This window comes from Tupaia chinensis, unplaced genomic scaffold (genome assembly GCF_000334495.1).
Source record: "Tupaia chinensis unplaced genomic scaffold, TupChi_1.0 Scaffold000115_1, whole genome shotgun sequence".
In the NCBI taxonomy this organism is placed as follows: domain Eukaryota; kingdom Metazoa; phylum Chordata; class Mammalia; order Scandentia; family Tupaiidae; genus Tupaia; species Tupaia belangeri.
Genome location: NW_006159579.1, coordinates 6,449,046 through 6,465,240, shown reverse-complemented (window position 1 = coordinate 6,465,240; position 16,195 = coordinate 6,449,046). Strand labels below are relative to the sequence as shown.

General features: G+C 50.4%; 2 protein-coding genes across 4 annotated transcripts in view; both read right to left on the bottom strand.

Annotated features, from left to right (window-relative positions):
• The window catches only part of SACK1D (scaffolding CK1 anchoring protein D), a 26,179-nt gene extending 24,139 nt beyond the window's left edge, over positions 1–2,040 (bottom strand). Inside the window, 2 exon segments of the mRNA XM_006144137.3 lie at positions 1,402–1,754; positions 1,757–2,040. Of these exon segments, the coding sequence (XP_006144199.2) occupies positions 1,402–1,754; positions 1,757–1,991 (588 nt within the window). The 5' untranslated portion in view covers positions 1,992–2,040.
• A 2,703-nt stretch (positions 2,041–4,743) lies between these two features.
• PPP1R16B (protein phosphatase 1 regulatory subunit 16B) overlaps positions 4,744–16,195 on the bottom strand; it is a 123,137-nt gene continuing 111,685 nt past the window's right edge. Inside the window, exons 6-10 of one of the 3 annotated variants that reach the window (XM_014586155.2) lie at positions 15,704–15,829; positions 14,764–14,839; positions 13,432–13,561; positions 13,171–13,339; positions 4,744–9,242 (exon numbers count right to left, since the gene is read on the bottom strand). In XM_014586155.2, the coding sequence (XP_014441641.1) occupies positions 8,733–9,242; positions 13,171–13,339; positions 13,432–13,561; positions 14,764–14,839; positions 15,704–15,829 (1,011 nt within the window). In that variant the 3' untranslated portion in view covers positions 4,744–8,732. The remainder of the gene's footprint in view (positions 9,243–13,170; positions 13,340–13,431; positions 13,562–14,763; positions 14,840–15,703; positions 15,830–16,195) is intronic. The other 2 variants (XM_006144135.3, XM_006144136.3) reach the window with 2 other exon arrangements.

Here is a 16,195-nt window from a genome sequence, read left to right as displayed (position 1 = left end):
TTTGGGGAAAAACCCCCCAAAAAAAAAAAAAAAAAAAAGAACTGTTCGGCCACCCAAAGCACCATGGAACAAATACCAGTCTAGCTGCAGCCCACACTCCCTACCCCAAGGCAAGACACTAGGTCAGTGTATCCACTATCAATCCACCAGTCAGGCAAAGAAAACCATCAGCAACACTGTAAGTCAGGGCTTCTTCCTGGAGTTGGATCTTAGCCTGACCTGCACCAATATTCTCACCTGATGAGCATACCTACAGATACTCAGGTACCAGGCCTCCAAGTCTGTGGCTTTACCTGCCATGTCCAGCACAGCCAGCCAGCAAGCTGACCATGGCTTTGTGCGCTAACCCTGGCTGCCACAGCCCCCTGCGAGCAGCATGCTTCCTCCCTGGCCCTCAGCACCTTGCTGCAGCTTCATCTTGGCTGACAGGCAGGCCAGACCTCCCACTGTACCCCTCTGCCCAGCCACACTACCAATCAAACAGGAAGAAAGCCTCCATGACTACAGAGGCCATCTAATTCAGGGTATGTGTACCGTAAAGGCCACTGCCAGCAGCCTAGTGGTTATGGGAGCCACATGGCTGACCACAGTTTGAATCTCGGGGTGTGTGTGTGTGTTGGCCCATAATCCCAATGTAACAGAGAACTGGAGGAGAAAAGGGACTGTGGCCTGACCACGCCCTATTGGGGGGAACTTCTCCCTCCCTCTCTCTGGCAAGGGCAACCGTCCTCTGGCAATAAAAAAAAAAGGGAGGAAAAAAAGAGCAAAAACTGCCACTGCTAAATGGAGCAGACCCAGCCTAAGGAGAAACAAACTTCCTGTCCACTAGTTAACAGAAGCGGCAGCTTCTCCCTTCTCTGGCAAGAGCGGAAGGGGCAGGACTCTCACTTTGCCACTCTTCTGTTTATCTGCGGTCTACAATACAAGGCACGTGGAGGTAATTAGCACTAATAACTGATACCCAATGCCCCAAAGTTGTCACTGGAGACTATCTTCCAGGAATTTTTCCCTAGATAATGAGTTTATTTGGTAATGTGTCTCCCAAGCAGGTCCTGAAAGTAGGATCTACTGTTGGCTTCTAGCCAGGAACACTGGCAATATGGTTTGGTTTTAAATGAAATCTGGAACTGGGCGGTATTTCTTGCCCTCCCCTAGGAATATGAACGTCGAGACCCCGGGACAATTCACATCCTTTAAGTTCGAGGCTCCTTCCGTTCTTCCCTGCCTCCAGGGGCGTCACAAGGGGATCTGGAATCTGAGAGATACGCAGTGTGAAGTGAGTTGAGGGCTCCGGGACCACTCGGTCCGCGCTTCCAGCAGCTCTCAACTTTCCATTCTTAAAGTGGGTGTCACGTCCGACCCAGGACAGTCGGACCTCAGGGGCCGGGCGGGGCAGCTCACCTCTCGCGCGGAGCGCAGCTGCTGGCGCAGCGCGTCCTTGCAGCCATAGGGGCCGCCGGAGTCCGCGCTGCGGGGCTGGAAGTGCGCCTCCACGCGCGTGGCGCCGCGGTAAGCGCCCTGGTAGAAGGCGGGCCAGCCAAGTTCTAGCAGCGGCGGGTCCAAGTCCGACTGCTCCGGGAAGTAGGTGCCGGATGAGCAGTCCTGAGATGAGCCGAAGGAGTCCTCGGCGGCGGCCGCGCCGTCGGCTCCCGGCCGCTCCGCCGAGCGCAGGATGGCGCGCACCTCGTCCGAGTTCAGGAAGCGTCCCATGCGCTCGCGTCGCAGGAAGGCAGCGAAGGCAGAGGGGCCGCCCCCAGCCCCTCCAGCGCCAGACGCTGCGCCTCGCTAAACAGCTCGGCCGGGTTGGGCGGCCCGCACGGCGACAAGCAGGCGGCGGGGAGCTCATCTGGGCCCTCAAATAACATAGCCATGGCGACGCCGGGACAGGACCACGATTCGGCCAGAACCAGTGTGCAGACCCTCTTTATAGGCACCTTTGAATCAAACCGGCCCGCGCCATTGGCTCCACCGCTCCGCCCCGGCTCTCCCATTGGCTACTTTCTTCTAACGGGGGGGCGGAGCGCACGCCTCCACGGCCCCGCCCACTGTGCCCCAGGCCCTAGAGCAGGCACCTTTATCTATCCTTGCTCTCGCTGCAGAGTTCATAAGTAGAATTTAAATGTGGCTACTCGGTACCTTCCCCGCCATACCTGCCCCGGCTCTGTGAGGAATAGAACTTTACTTGGTCAGGTGAAGAGAGAAGCCGAGCCCAAACGGCTGTGCGGCCTGGGGCGGCGACGCAGTCAGCGGAGGCCTAACAGGCCTGAGAGCCCGGCGCCTGGCCATCCCAGAGCGCCCCCTGCTGGCCGCTCCATCGCACAGCTCTACAGGGTCCAAGGCTGTTGGGCTAGGCCTGGAAGGAGAGTGGACGCTTGCTCCGACATGCTGACCCCTGTGCTCCAGAGGCTGTGGCCTCATACCCTCATGTCGCCTCTTGTGCCTTGCATTTAATCACTTATTTGTTTGTTCAAAAACTCTGGTTCTTCAAGACAGCCACTTCTTCTATCGCACCCTCAGCCTTTTTTTTCTCTCACTTCATCCGTTTGTTGTTGTTGTTGTTGTTTTTGCCTGGCAAAACCCCAACCCTTTCCACCTACTTGCCACCTGCACCTGGGCAGCCACACTGCTGGAGAAAATAAACCATAACCATGCTTGTTGACTGCCGGTGCTTCAAATTCATGATCCAACGGTGCCCTAAAGGCTGCTGGTGAGTCTACATTTCCTACACTCACTCTGCCTTTTCCTCTGCCCTTCCCACCCAGCGACAGATGCTTAGCCCATTTCACGGAAACAGAAGCAGCCAGAATAGATCGTTCACTGCCCCACCTCCCTGCCTGCATCTTTCCCCACAGGCGGGGCCTTTTCAGGGAATGCCTCAGCCTATCCAACACCCACCCTTCCACCTGTACACCAGCTTCAGCCTGCATATGACTAACCCCCGTGTCTCCAGCAAGGCTCTCCTGTCTCCTGGATCAATTCATCGTCACTGATTCATTGCTATCAGCATACAAGCAGCGGAAATGCTTTTCCTCTTGAAACAACCCTCTTGATCCTGCTATGCCTCTAGAGCTAACCCCCCTCCACTCATTTCTCTGCTCACTTTTGCAGCATAAAATCTCAAACGAGTTATCTCTACTTGCTGTCTCCATCCAGTTGTCTCTGGAACTTTCTCTCATCAGGGTAATGCCTGCACTGGTCTATGGAAACCTCTTGTCAGGGTCACTATGATCTCCACAGTGCAAAATCCAACCGTCTATTTTCAGAACTCATCTTCTTTGTGTAAACGGGAGAGCATATGTACCACAGTAAAATGCTTCGTAAATGTGAGAGATTAGTTAACAGCCAGTAAATTTTGCAAATGGATAAATGCCCACCACTGTGAACCCACCTCTTTCTCACCCCATCCTTCCTCTATCCCTAGCATGTTTATGAAAATTTTCAAACCCAAGAGTGTATCTCTGCTCTGGCAACCAGAGCCCAGGAAGCTGTAAAAGGACACCCCTTCCAACCCCTTTCCCCTTTTTTTTTTTTTAAGAATTTTTATTTATTTAATTTTTATTTGTTATTATTTTTTTCATTTGACCACGGAGAGAGAGAGAAAGAAAGAAAGTGAAAGTAAGAAAGCAAGCTGCCAGGTCCAGGACTTGAAACATAGTCACTCATGTGGGAGTCCAGCCCTTTAACCACCATGCGAACTGCCAGCCCTCCTTCCATCCTCTTTCATGGCATCAACTCCTGCATGTGACAAGGGCAAGGACTATGATCTGGGGCTGTACAGCTACCTGAATTGTCCATGCCTCTACTTCCCGAGATAAAATACAAGAACCAGACCTTACCTGCTGCAGTAAGATGAGGTACTGAATGGCATTGTACTTCTCCACTATAAGCTAAAGAGCAGGATGGGGTGGAAAAGGGGAATGGGACAGGACAAGTCAGTGCATTCCAAGTAACGATGTACAAATACATACATCATCAGGCAAACCTTAGAAAATGTAGGGAATATGGACTAGCAAGTGAAGTAGTAGTTAAGGTACTGGACTCCCATGTGGCTAGCCACAGTTTAAGTCAGACCTAGCAGCTTGAAATTCATGCTGAGCATGTGTGTGTTCATGCCCAAAATCCTGAGAGAATAGAAGAGAAGGGATTGCAGCATGGCTATCTCCCCAGGGGGGGATTTCTCACTTTCTCTCTGTCTCTTCAGTGAACACACATACCCTATAGCAAAAATCTCTAAAAACAAAAAAGTGTAGGAACATGTTCATTTCAAGTGAAATAGCTGATAGAATGACAGCCACTTTCCAATCACTCTTTTCTTGATTCATCAGTTTTCTCCATCTCCCAGTCTAGAAAGACATCTGCTCCGTGGCTGAGTCCCCAGAGCTCCCTTTCCTCTGAGGGTCTTCCAGGAGACCCCTATGGTGGAGGCAGGAACTGGGAGCCCTCACCCACTTCTGTCCCAAGAACCACCTCTTTAAGAATTCAAGCCAGCACAGTTCGAGTTGACAGCAATAACCAATCACACTAGCAGGTGTTATTAAAAGAAATTTAATAATTTTAATTAAAAACTCTTAACAGCGAATTCCGTCACAGGCCTTGGCAGCGGGAAGCAACCCCAGGGACATGTGCCCCTTTGGGATGTGGTTGAGCCATGGTCTTGGACATGAAGCCCACCATGTCACTCGGCAAGGAGCTTCCTGGAAGTTACTTTAATACAATATCAAAGATCCGCGAGGATTTTTTTTAAAAAAAGTTTTAAATATATTAGACTCTCTTGATTGCCATTTTTACACAAAGCTGCTGATACAGTATACAGAGGTTTAATTTTTTTTCACATAAAATACATTTTTCTTAAGTGTTTTCTGTACATCAGTGGCTTCTGGTCTGGTGAATTATTGCGGAGGGCTGGGGCTCTGCAGACTTCTTCTGGGTGTGCAGAGCCAGGCCCCGCACTGTGGCACTTGCAATGCCCGGGGAAGCAGGCCCTTTGGTCAACAAGACTCCTGTTGAGGAAAGGGCTGTAGCTTCTGGCAATGGGGCCCTTTGTGTGCCCTGGGGAGGGGAGGCTGTCCCCAGGCTACAAGTAGCGAGTTAGATACAGTCCTTCTGGGCATCTTGGAAGGAGCGCCCTTCTGCAAAGTACCCCAGTCACTTGCTCTGGAAGAGCAGGTGGAGAGACAGTTCAAGATCCAAAGGTATCCACCAATAACCAAGATGGTGTCATTACAAAGCCATCAAACTGGTGGGGGCAAGAACGATCCTTGTTAACTTTTTTAAGCTTCTTGAAATTGATCAAACAGTGCAGAGCAGTTTTATTAATGCTGCATATTTGATGGAAAACTAGATACTGACATTTTCAGTAGACATGAGCCTAGGTTCATTCATCTTCCCTGAGCACTGGCCAGAAACTCACGACCTGGAGATAGTCACCAATTTTCAATTGTTTAGGGCATGAGGTGGGAGCAAGGGCAAGAGTCCATTGATTGGGTGGCATCTGCTTTGGAAGTGGCTTTTAATACACCAAAAACTGTCCCTAGATCTGGGGCTCAGCAGGAGCTAGGCATCTGGTCAACCTTGCCAGGCTTCTCCCAGCTCCTTAATCCATGCCTGCCAGGGAGAGAGGCAGATTTAATAGGAAAGGTTTTCATGTTAAAAGGAGAAGCTGCTGTCCCTCCCACTAGCCGCTGATAGGGTGGGGATGGGAGTCTGTGTATAAATGGGCAAGAATCAATGACTTTAAGAACCTGAGATGCATTTGCAGCAAACTGCAACTCCTTATCCCTCTAGACACTGATCTCAAACTGCTATTATACAGTCCCCTCAAAGATCCTGGCCTAAAGTCAGCTAGCCTTGAAAGTTCTAAGGCCTGGGATGGTGTCTGCCTGGAATTCAAGATCCAATGTCTGCACTTACTGGCAAATGTTATTGGGGTGACCATGACAATGGTTTCCCAGTGAAAGGGATTCACAGTCTAAGGATTCTAGGAGCTGAAGAGCAAATGGCCATTGGACCGGCATGCAGTCACTGTTCAGGTGACTCGAATGGGACTGATGCCCAGTGGTCCTCAAGGGATGAGAACAAGAGCAGTTCTTGTCACTGTCTTGTTCCTCTTTTATTGTAGAACCTAACACAGTGCCTGGCATGTCCCAGCTTCTCAATAAACTACATGAGTGAATAAGTGATTGGCACTGGCCCATTCACTGGAGCCTGTTTCCCAGCTTGTCTTTCAATACCTTGGAGACCCACAGGAAACACAACCCAGGGACTTGAACCCTTAGCAAGGGAATGGTTTATCCCTAACTGAAAATGTGTGCTAATACCAGTCATCTCTGAAATCAGCTCCTGACAGGGTATCAGCTAGGATTCCTGGTCTCCAGGGTGGGGGGGAATGGCCCAGGAGGCAGGAAGCAAGGGTGAAGGAGAGAACGGCCCAAAGGCTCAGGGAGGGTAATAAAAGTGAAAATAAATGTCTTCACTCTCTGGCCCCTGAGCACAAAGATGGGGAAAACTGTGCCACTCTCTGCTGAGGAGCATGTGACTTCCCTAGGCATTCCCTACCGTGTAGCGTGAATCAGCTCGATAAGGATTTCAGTCTCAGACTGGGCTGAATATTGTTCGAAAGTCAAAGGCGTGTGCTAGACCACCCCCACATGCTCCAGTCATGGGCTGAGATGCTGGAGGGCACACCTCAGGTCCCAGGGGCAATGGAACATCATGGACACCTGTCTTTGGTCTTCTGAGCGACCCTTCTGTTGTACACCCTGTCTATCCTGGAGGTGGGATGGAGGTGGCCTGGTACTGACACTCTTGAGACCTCTGTGCATCCAGCAGCCACCATGGGTGCAGTTACTCCTATGGGGCCCTCTACTCTCCAGCCCAAATGCCCTGTCACCAGGTCCCTTGAGGTCCAACTCCCTCTCTGGTCTATAGGTCACAGGGTAATAGTAGGGGACTGGGACTGATGCCATTCCTAGGGTTGTGGCACAAGGCAGGGGGTCCTACAGCCCCAGTTCTCTGGCCCAGGTACCCCTCTGGGAGAATTTTCCAAAGGCTCAGAAAGAGGGTTAAAGGGAACCCAGATCTGCTTCCCAAATTAGAATCTCGACCTAGGGGGCCCCTTCAGAGCTCTAAGGAGGTAGTTTTAGGACAAATAAAAGGCGCACAGAGCAGGGAACACACCTGCGACTCGTTAGTCACACCAAAGGATTTGGCTGAGCCTATGGACAATGTCTAACTCAGATAGGTCACAGGTGACCATTTCAAAGGGGCTCATGAGGGATTGCAGGGGTGAGGTGTAGAGCTGACTGTCCCTTATGGTCCTCCCTCCCAGGACCAGGAAGACTGGGGCTATGAAACTGCAGAGCTGGGGTGAGACCCACCACTCTCCTGAATGCAGTGCAGAACATTGGCCATGGACACTATGGATTTTCAGCCTTGAGACATCACCACTCTGCAGGAGCAAGCTGGGAGCCCCTGGGCTAGGCAGAAACCCCAAGGGCCAGTGGGCAAGCTTTTCTCACTGAGCATTGCAGGAAAGACAAAGCTAGGCCCAGGGTCCTGCACAATCGTTCCACGTACACAACTGATGTGTAAGGTGGGAGGGGTGGGGACCCAGGCAACCCCTAACTATTCACTCTGAGGCTCAGTGCCAGGAGAGCTGGCTAAGATGGGCTGGACTGAAATAGTCTGAACATTCACAAAGATTGGCCATGGCACTGGGCCCTGCCATTGCTAATCAGAGATGTTTTCAGAAATTGGCTCACCCCTCTCCTTGGAAAAAGCTTTCCAATGGAAAGTTCTCACTTAGCTTCATTTTTCTAACCCCACCTAGTAAAAACTAGTGATCGTAATACTATCCGTGAGAGAAGGTGAATTCAATTTCCTCCTACATGGAGTTTAACAGCCAAAAAGATTATTTTTGTTTTTTTTTTGTTGTTTTTTCAAATCAAATGCCCTTCTGGAAATACTGACTTTGCTGCACTCCCCTCTTGAGACTTCCAAGAGCAAAAACATGATTTGGTTTATTCCAGGAGTGGAATAGCCTGGTTTTCTATCTTGGCCCCTGGATGGTCACCCAGCTGGCTCCTGACATGGGCAGGAGGGTGGTTCTCAACAAAGCTGTGGAGAGCAGGCCTTTGCCCATCTCACCTAACCCACCTGGATTCCTGGCTCCCTCTGAACACAACAGGGCTGCCAGCCCTGCCAGGTGTGAACAGCAGCCCAGACCCTGCTATGATTCTGAGCAGGACTGTGGGTCTCAGCTTAGCAGGCTCCTCCCCTGCTAAAGCCACAGTGGCAGTGGTGAGAAGACTCGAGTCATAACCTCAATCCTGGTGGGAACAGCCACAAATTCTTAGCCCCGCCTGCTTCCCAGGAGCCCAGATGTGCCACTGCTGCACATGTTGATTAAGCATGTATGTGTGTGTGGACATGTGACATGCGAGTACTGATCCAGAGAACAGAACTGGGATCGAAGCCCACTCTCTCCAAATCAGACAGCAGAGTGAGTCAGGAAGCCACATGGCCTTGTTTCAGGTGGCAGACAATGCAGCAGAAGCAGAACCATGGGACTGGTGGGGTGCCATGGCAAGGTGAGGGGTGGGGTCAGTGTTCCTCTGAAAAGCAGAGCCCACCTTCCCGCTGGCCCTCTGCTACCTCCCCAGCCATGGCTGTTGGGCTGGCCTGGATTCCAGGGACCCCTCCCCAGGGATGTCTCTCCTCTGGCACTTGGGAGACTAGGAGATGCGGCAGCAGCCATGGACCTTCTCCTCCATCTCCTCCATGGGGGCCTTGAACTTCAGGAGCGGGGGGTCTCCGCTGGTGACTGTGTAATACACCGAGGTCCCATTGCTACTGTACGGGGAAGTTCTGCCTCCAATCAAGGGGGCCTTGCCTTCACTGCTACTCTCGCCCGTCCTGGTCATACTGCTGCCCAGGTGAGTGCTCAGGAAGGGGTGGCTGAGCAGCTTGGCTGCAGCCCGCTGCCGCTTCAGCTCCAGAAGCGTCTGGGGGCTTTGCTCCTTGTAGCCACTCCAGGGTGGGGTGGCATCAGCCACACCAGGGTTGCTGTAGGCCATGGTGTAGTCGGGAACTTCGTGCACCTTCCAGACATCTCCGTTGGACAGTGCATACTGGTAGGTGCTGACCGGAGCCCGGAGGCCATTCTCAACAGGCATGTCCAGTTCGCCCCGTGGGATCTTGGTAGGAAATTCTGAGAGCAGCACGGGCTTCTCCAGGCGGGGATTCTGAGGGTGGGAAGGACAATGTTACCAGCTGGCAAGGGGAGCTAGACCTACTGCCTCTGCCGAGGGCACCTGTGCTTGCACCTGTCCTGCACCTGTCCTCCTGTGGGGAATCACCAATCCATGTTCTGGTAGAGCTGACCTGTCCCCATCCTTGATCCAGGACCAATGGAACATATTTCACTACACAGACTGGTCTAGGATAGGTAGTTAACTGAACTGCTTCAGTGGAACTCAATCCTGAACTTTTGCTAGAACAACTGAAAAAGAAATTTCTGTAGGGACTGCAGGTGATAAAAATTATGTAAGCTGGGAGGCTAAGAAAACACCACATCAAAGAGTCTGCTTACAAGTGATGGCAACATTAGTGAAGACTGAGAGAGAGAGAGAGAGGAATACCTTAAGGGTATATTTGGAGCCCCTGGATCCAGCTGGGCACATTTTTCAGTTACGTGAGCCAATAAATTCCTTTTTTGTGTATGCCAATTTTAGTGGCTTCTTTTCAGTCACTTATAACCCTTCTTCTGTGTCCTCAGTATATCTCCACTTAAATGACTGATTCTCATGCGGGGATCCTGTCTACCAATAATCACTGAATAACAAACGCTTTAAAAGTAGCTGATGCCCAGAAACTCTGATAAACTCGAAGGTAGATATATATGACAATAACAAAAGTATAAAGCATAGGAAAAAAATCAGAATAAACAAGGTAAAAAGACACAAGAAAAAACTGAAAAAGTATTTGCAACATATATTGGGTCATCAGAAAAGTCATGATGTATTTTTCTGTTTTTCTGCACAAAAATGCATCATGACTTTTCCAATGACCTAATATGAAAGAAAGGGAACTAATTTTCCAAATACATAAAGAGCTCTTAAAAATCAGGGGCCAGGGGAATCAGCAGTTAGCGTAATGGCTATGTCGCTGGACTCCCACGTAGTCGACCGCGGTTCGTGTCCCGGACCCAGTGGCTTAAAACTCATGCCGGGCGCATGTGCATGCGTGCCCAAGATCCTGAGAGGAGAATGGAGGAGAAGGGATTGCAGCGTGGCCATCCCCCCTGGGGGGTGATTTCTCGCTTTCTGTCTCTATGTCTCTCTCTGTCTGTCTGGCGAGCGCATGCGCCCTATAGTGAAAATCTCTCCAAAAATAAAAATAAAAATCAAGGGCCAGCAGATGGCATAGCAGTCACATCACTGGACTTGCACATGGCTCGATGAAGAAGTCCTAGACATTAACAGCAACAAAAAAGCAGGACTAACGAGGGTGGTTTCCAGCAACCACACCCCTACACTCTGTTCCCTGCAGTGTCAGACTTATGTGACTCCACATCAATAAGCCCTTCTGGAGGAGTCCTAGGGCCTGTGAGATCCAAACAAACACAGGAACAAAACAAACATGGAGGAGGGGTTGCTCACACAAGGCTGTAAGAATTTTTTTTTTTTTTGAGAGTTTTTTGCTATAGGGCACAAGGACTCACCACAAAGACAGAGAGAGAGACAGAGAAACAGAAAGCAAGAAATCACCCCCCCGGGGGGAGGGCCACACCACCTCCTCCATTCTCTCTCTTCTCGGGATCTTGGGCATGCACACACATGCGTCCGATGTGAGTTTAAGCCACTGGGTCTGGGATTCAAACCACAGTTGACTACATGGGAGTCCAGCAACATAGCCATTATGCCAACTGCTGGTCCCCAAGGCTGTAAGAATTTTAAGTCTTCTAGAAATCAATAAGAAATGATAAGAACCCAACAACAAAAGGCAAAAGAAAAGATGCTTTGGCCCATCCCGTGGCCTACTGCTTAAGGAGGCTGGATCCCACATGGTTCAAATCCTGGTGCCAATGGCTTAAAAACACAGCAGGTATGTGTGTGCCCCAAATCCTGATGGGATGGAGAGTCTGAAGAGAAGGGAAAGCAGATGACAACTCTCCCCTGGGGGTGTTTTCCCTCTCTCTCTCGCTGTCTCTCTGTGGTAAGTGAACATACCCTCTCGCAAAATGGAGAAGAAAAAAAAAAAAAGATAGTTTACAAGAAGGGATAAGCAAGTGGCCGATAAGCACATGAAATACATTCAACATTACACATCGTCAGGTAAATACACATTTCAGTTGTGAACTATCAGAGCAATCCCACCAGGATGGCTCAAGTTAAAAAGGACTGACTATACCTAGAGCTGGGAAAAAGTACTCCACCAACCTCTGTCTTCATAAAATCTTGGCAGATTTTTCACAACACTCTGCCCTGTTAGTCATCAAACCAGACTGCTGATGGGAGACCAGAGAGGTCTGGAAAACTGCTCATTCTTGTCTAGGAAAGCTAAACCTATGCCTACCCCGCCACTCATCCTGCGTTCCTGGGCACATACCCAACACGAAACAGCGCTCGTGCCTCCCAAGAACAAGGACGAGAACGTTTAGTGGAATTCTACTCATAATAGCCCCAAACCTGAAAATGGCCCAAAGTCCACCAACAGGAGGAGGCTAATGTAAACTGTAATATCCAGACAATAGAACTGTCCAGAGCAGCAAGCAAGAACAAGCTACTGCTGTGTGCCTCTGTGTGGGTGACCTCACAGACAATGCCAGACTGCATGAGTCCATTCACGTACATATGCAAACCTAGTCTTCAATGCTCATAATTAAACAGTGGTCGCCTTTGGGGTGAGGAGAGGGAACTGACTATGACAGAGACCACTGGAGCCTCCCCGAGTGATGGAAATGCCCTATCCATTCATCTGAGTGTACACAGAAGTCTGAAATCACGGTGTGCAAAGCCTTTGTAACACTCATTTAAGACTTGGTGTACTCTGGGGCCAGGTCGCAGTGCAGTGGAAACACAATGGGACTCTTGCGGGAAAGGTCCTAGGGTAGTGTCTGGGGACCTCCCTGAGCCTGCCAGGCACACGTGCATTTGCCTGCGGTTCAGGCCAGCTGAGACTGGAGGTGGGGACTTGTCTCTGTCTCAGCTGTGGAACTAACAAATAAACCTAAAAAGATTTGTTCACTTTACTGTACATGGGTTACACCTCAATCACAAAGAAAAGCATAGAGCATAGCTGGGAGGCATTTGAAGTACGATTTGTTTGCAATCCACAACTCTCTTGTCCCCAACCCTTGAGCTTAGGAATGAGGCAGAATAAAGCTTCCATGTATGCTGTCTCTAGGCCCAGCTAAACGTTCTGTTGGGGATCCTCCTGCTCATGGCCCACCCGGTGGGGCCCCTGTGCTCACCCTGGGAAGCAGGGTCCCACTGAGACATGTGGACATGCTGGGCAGCTCACCATCCTACATTCACCAGAGCTGTATTTTCAAAACATCTTCATCTGTCTTTGTGTGGGGAAGAGCCAAAGAGACAGCCCCTGTTGGCACAGTCAGCTCTTCTTCCCTGCCCTCAGCAATTCCGTTCAGACCCCAAACTTGCTCACCCCACTCAACAAGACTATAGTCGTGGGACCAACAGTTAGCATAATGGCTATGTCGTTGGACTTCCACATAGTCGACCGCGGTTCGAGTCCCCGACCCAGTGGCTTAAACTCACACTGGGTGCATGTGTTCTGATAAGCATAATTCTCAACATCTTGTCATTATTGCCCCCTTCAAAAGTATCAGTGCTAAGCTCCTGGGGTGACCCCACTAAACCTCTCTCTGGGAAGCCTAGAGCTTGATCTCCTGGAGCACAAGCAGGCACGTGGTGGCCCCTTGCTCCCTGTCAGACCCTCCTGTGTGTTGAAGCTCCCAGCTCTGAATCTAACACACGCTAGGGCCACCTCATGAACCATGGCAGCCACTGTCATCAGGTGGGACCCAGCTGTCCTAAGGGCCTGGCTGCTTCCCTCTGAAGGCTCTCAGATGAAGAGGTAAGACCTGGCTACGGCCTTGGCTTCTTCCCAAGGCAGCGGCTGACACTGGGGGAGGGCATGAACACTCACTGGGTCCTTATTCTCTTGGTCTGTTCTGGTCTCTCTGATGTCCCCGTTGTAGGCTGAGGTCCGCTGGTCCTCGGCAGCACTTCGCTGCTGCCACAGTATGGCCTCTCCCTCGTACTCCTTTCTGTACAGGTTGGTCCTGTCCGACAGGCTGGCTCGACGCACCACCTTCCTGAGGGGACAGAGGGGGTGCTGGGAGGCTGCGCCCAGGCGCCCTGGCAGGAGCAAGCACGAGGACCCCTGGCTATCCTGTCCCTGACTCACCCACGGCTGCCCGCGCTCGATGTCCTCCGGCTCAAGGATGACTTGTGCCTCAGCTGTGACTTCATGATCACGTCGTGCTTGTGTTTGAGCTCCAGCAGCAGGACCTTGAATTCCTCCTCTTCACACAGGTCTGAGGGGCAGAAGAGGCAGTTGTGAGGGGCTAGGCAGGAGCTGTGGTCCAAGAGGGTACTCCAGACCAGAGGAGCTGCCACCCCAGCCCACTGAAAACCCAAGCATCTTTTGGGGCATTCAGGGACAAGAGGAAACAATGCCAGCTTATTTCCTGGGCTGCAGCCCATCCCTAGAGAAATATAAGAATGGGAAGCCCAGGTTCCATACCCAGTCATAACTCCTAAGTGTCTCAGCTACAACTGAGAGATTCATACTCTTCTTTGGTAGTTTCCAGAGTCATCAACTCTCCATTGATATGAGAAGTATCGAGAGAAACAAGCAGGTAATCCAAGCAAGATAATTTGCAAAGATGCTGAGAAATCCATCCATACCTACCTACTCAATCCATCTAATCCTGTCATCCATCTATCTGCCCATCTACACCCAGTCAACTATCCATAGATTATCCCTCTGTGCACTCATACATTTATCCATCCACACACCCACCTATCCACCTATCCACCTATCTGCACATCATCACATGTACCTAGGTATCCCATCCATTCATCCATCCAACAATCTACCTTTCATTCACCTACTGATTCATCCATTTATCTATGTATACGCCAACCCAACGGCCTATACCAACAATCTTTTCTACCCCTCCTCCCATAAAAACATTGATGACTGGCCCAGGCATAGTGGCACACACTGCCAACATGCTGTGCTCTGCAGGCTGGGACCACATGGAAGCCTAGGTTCAATTCCTGGTTCAACCTAAAGACTGAACAGAGTCATATACACCTATAACCTCAGTAACTTGGGAGGCTGAGGCAGGAAGATAACAACCGTAAGATGCTGCATTAAAAAGAGAGAGAAAGGGAACCAGCAGTTAGTGTAATGGCTATGTCGCTGGACTCCCACATAGTCAACCGTGGTTCACGTCCCGGACCCGGTGGCTTAAAACTCACGCTGGGCGCGTGTGCGTGTGTGCCCAAGATCCCGAGAGGAGAATGGAGGAGAAGGGATTGCAGCGTGACCATCCCCTCTGGGGGGGGGTGATTTCTCGCTTTCTGTCTCTATGTCTCTCTCTGTCTGTCTGGCGAGCGCACACGCCCCATAGTGAAAATCTCTCCAAAAGAAAAAAAAGAGAGAGAAGAAGAAAGAAGAGAAAAAACTGATGACTGCCTAAATATGTACCAGGTATTGTGATGGACTTACCTATTGGCATCTCATCCATGGATGTCCTAGCACTGAGACTAGCCCCGTGGGACACCAATAGCTCTGCCATCTGCATCTGAAATGTAGGAAAAGCCCATGTTCCCTCTGCCCAGAGCACAGAGAGCCCAAGAGGTGGAGCAAGTACCCAAGGCCTCTTAGGCTGTGACCCAAAGAATGATGAGACTAAGTTGATTCCCAGCGAAGGTTCTATACCCTGGAGCCATGCTGAGAGGTGGGGGGAATTCTGGCAGGTGCAATGGGCATGGCAACTGCTCCAGCATGCCTGGGCCACACCCAGGGAGAGGAGAAAGAGGAAGAGGCCATAACTCTAGGGCTGTCCGATATCCAGCAGAGACTGTATAAGCTGTAGTCAGAGTTTTATATATAAAAACAAATGAGGAACTACTCAAAGTAGAAATGCTAGAAATTTTCTAAGTTGGCAAATTTGATTATCATTCTATTAAGACACAAATTGTCAAATGTTTGTACAAACTCCCTAGGCCTTGGGCTGGCCCTGTGGTGAGGTGGTTAAGTACTAGAATTTGGAAGTCAAATCCCACATGGCCAACTGCAGTTTGAATCTCAGCCCAGCAGCTTGCAAAACATGCTGGTTGTGTGCTCATCCATGCCCAAGATCCTGATGGAATGGAAAGAACAGGAAAAAGAACTGTAGTGTGACCAAACCCCACTGTGGGGGTATCTTCTTTCCTTCTCTTTGGCAAGCACATATGCCCTCTGGCAAACAAACAAACAAACAAAAAACAAACAAAAAACAAACAAACAAAAAACTCCCTAGGCCTGTTCATATCCTACATACTGGCTGAAGTCAACACCATAAGCAGATCCTGTGTTTTTTTGAACCACTGCCAGCCCAAAGGATTAGGTGACAGCTGCTTAACCATGTGCTAGCCTCCTCTCCAGCCACGTAGGTGGGAATTACCTGTCCCCAGAAGGCAGCGGCGTGCAGGGGCTCCCAGCCATCCCAGTCCTTCACATCCACACGCACTCCGTGGTCCAGGAGGAGCTCGGCTGCCCGCAGATATCCATTGGCTCCAGCTATGTGCAGCTGGAGGAAGACAGAAGTGAGCCTTCCTAGAGACTGGCCCACATTCAAGGCAGGATATCCCTGACCCACCCAAGACCTAGAGCATCCTGGAGGCCAGTAGAATGGAACAGAATGAGGTGGGAATACCAGCCAAAATGCAGAGGATTATTAAGTCTGAAGTATGGGCGTGGAAGGGATAGATAAAAGGTGAACTCTTCTCCCCTGAGATTGGTGTAGAGTCCGTATGATTAAGGCAACAGCATTTACTTAGCTTCCTACTGTGTCTGAGTCCTGGAGAAGGGGTCTTGAGGTCCAACATGGTGGTTTTTTAATTTACAAATTCTTTCCTTTTAAAGATGAAGGAAAGCAGGAGATCATTCCTGCTGG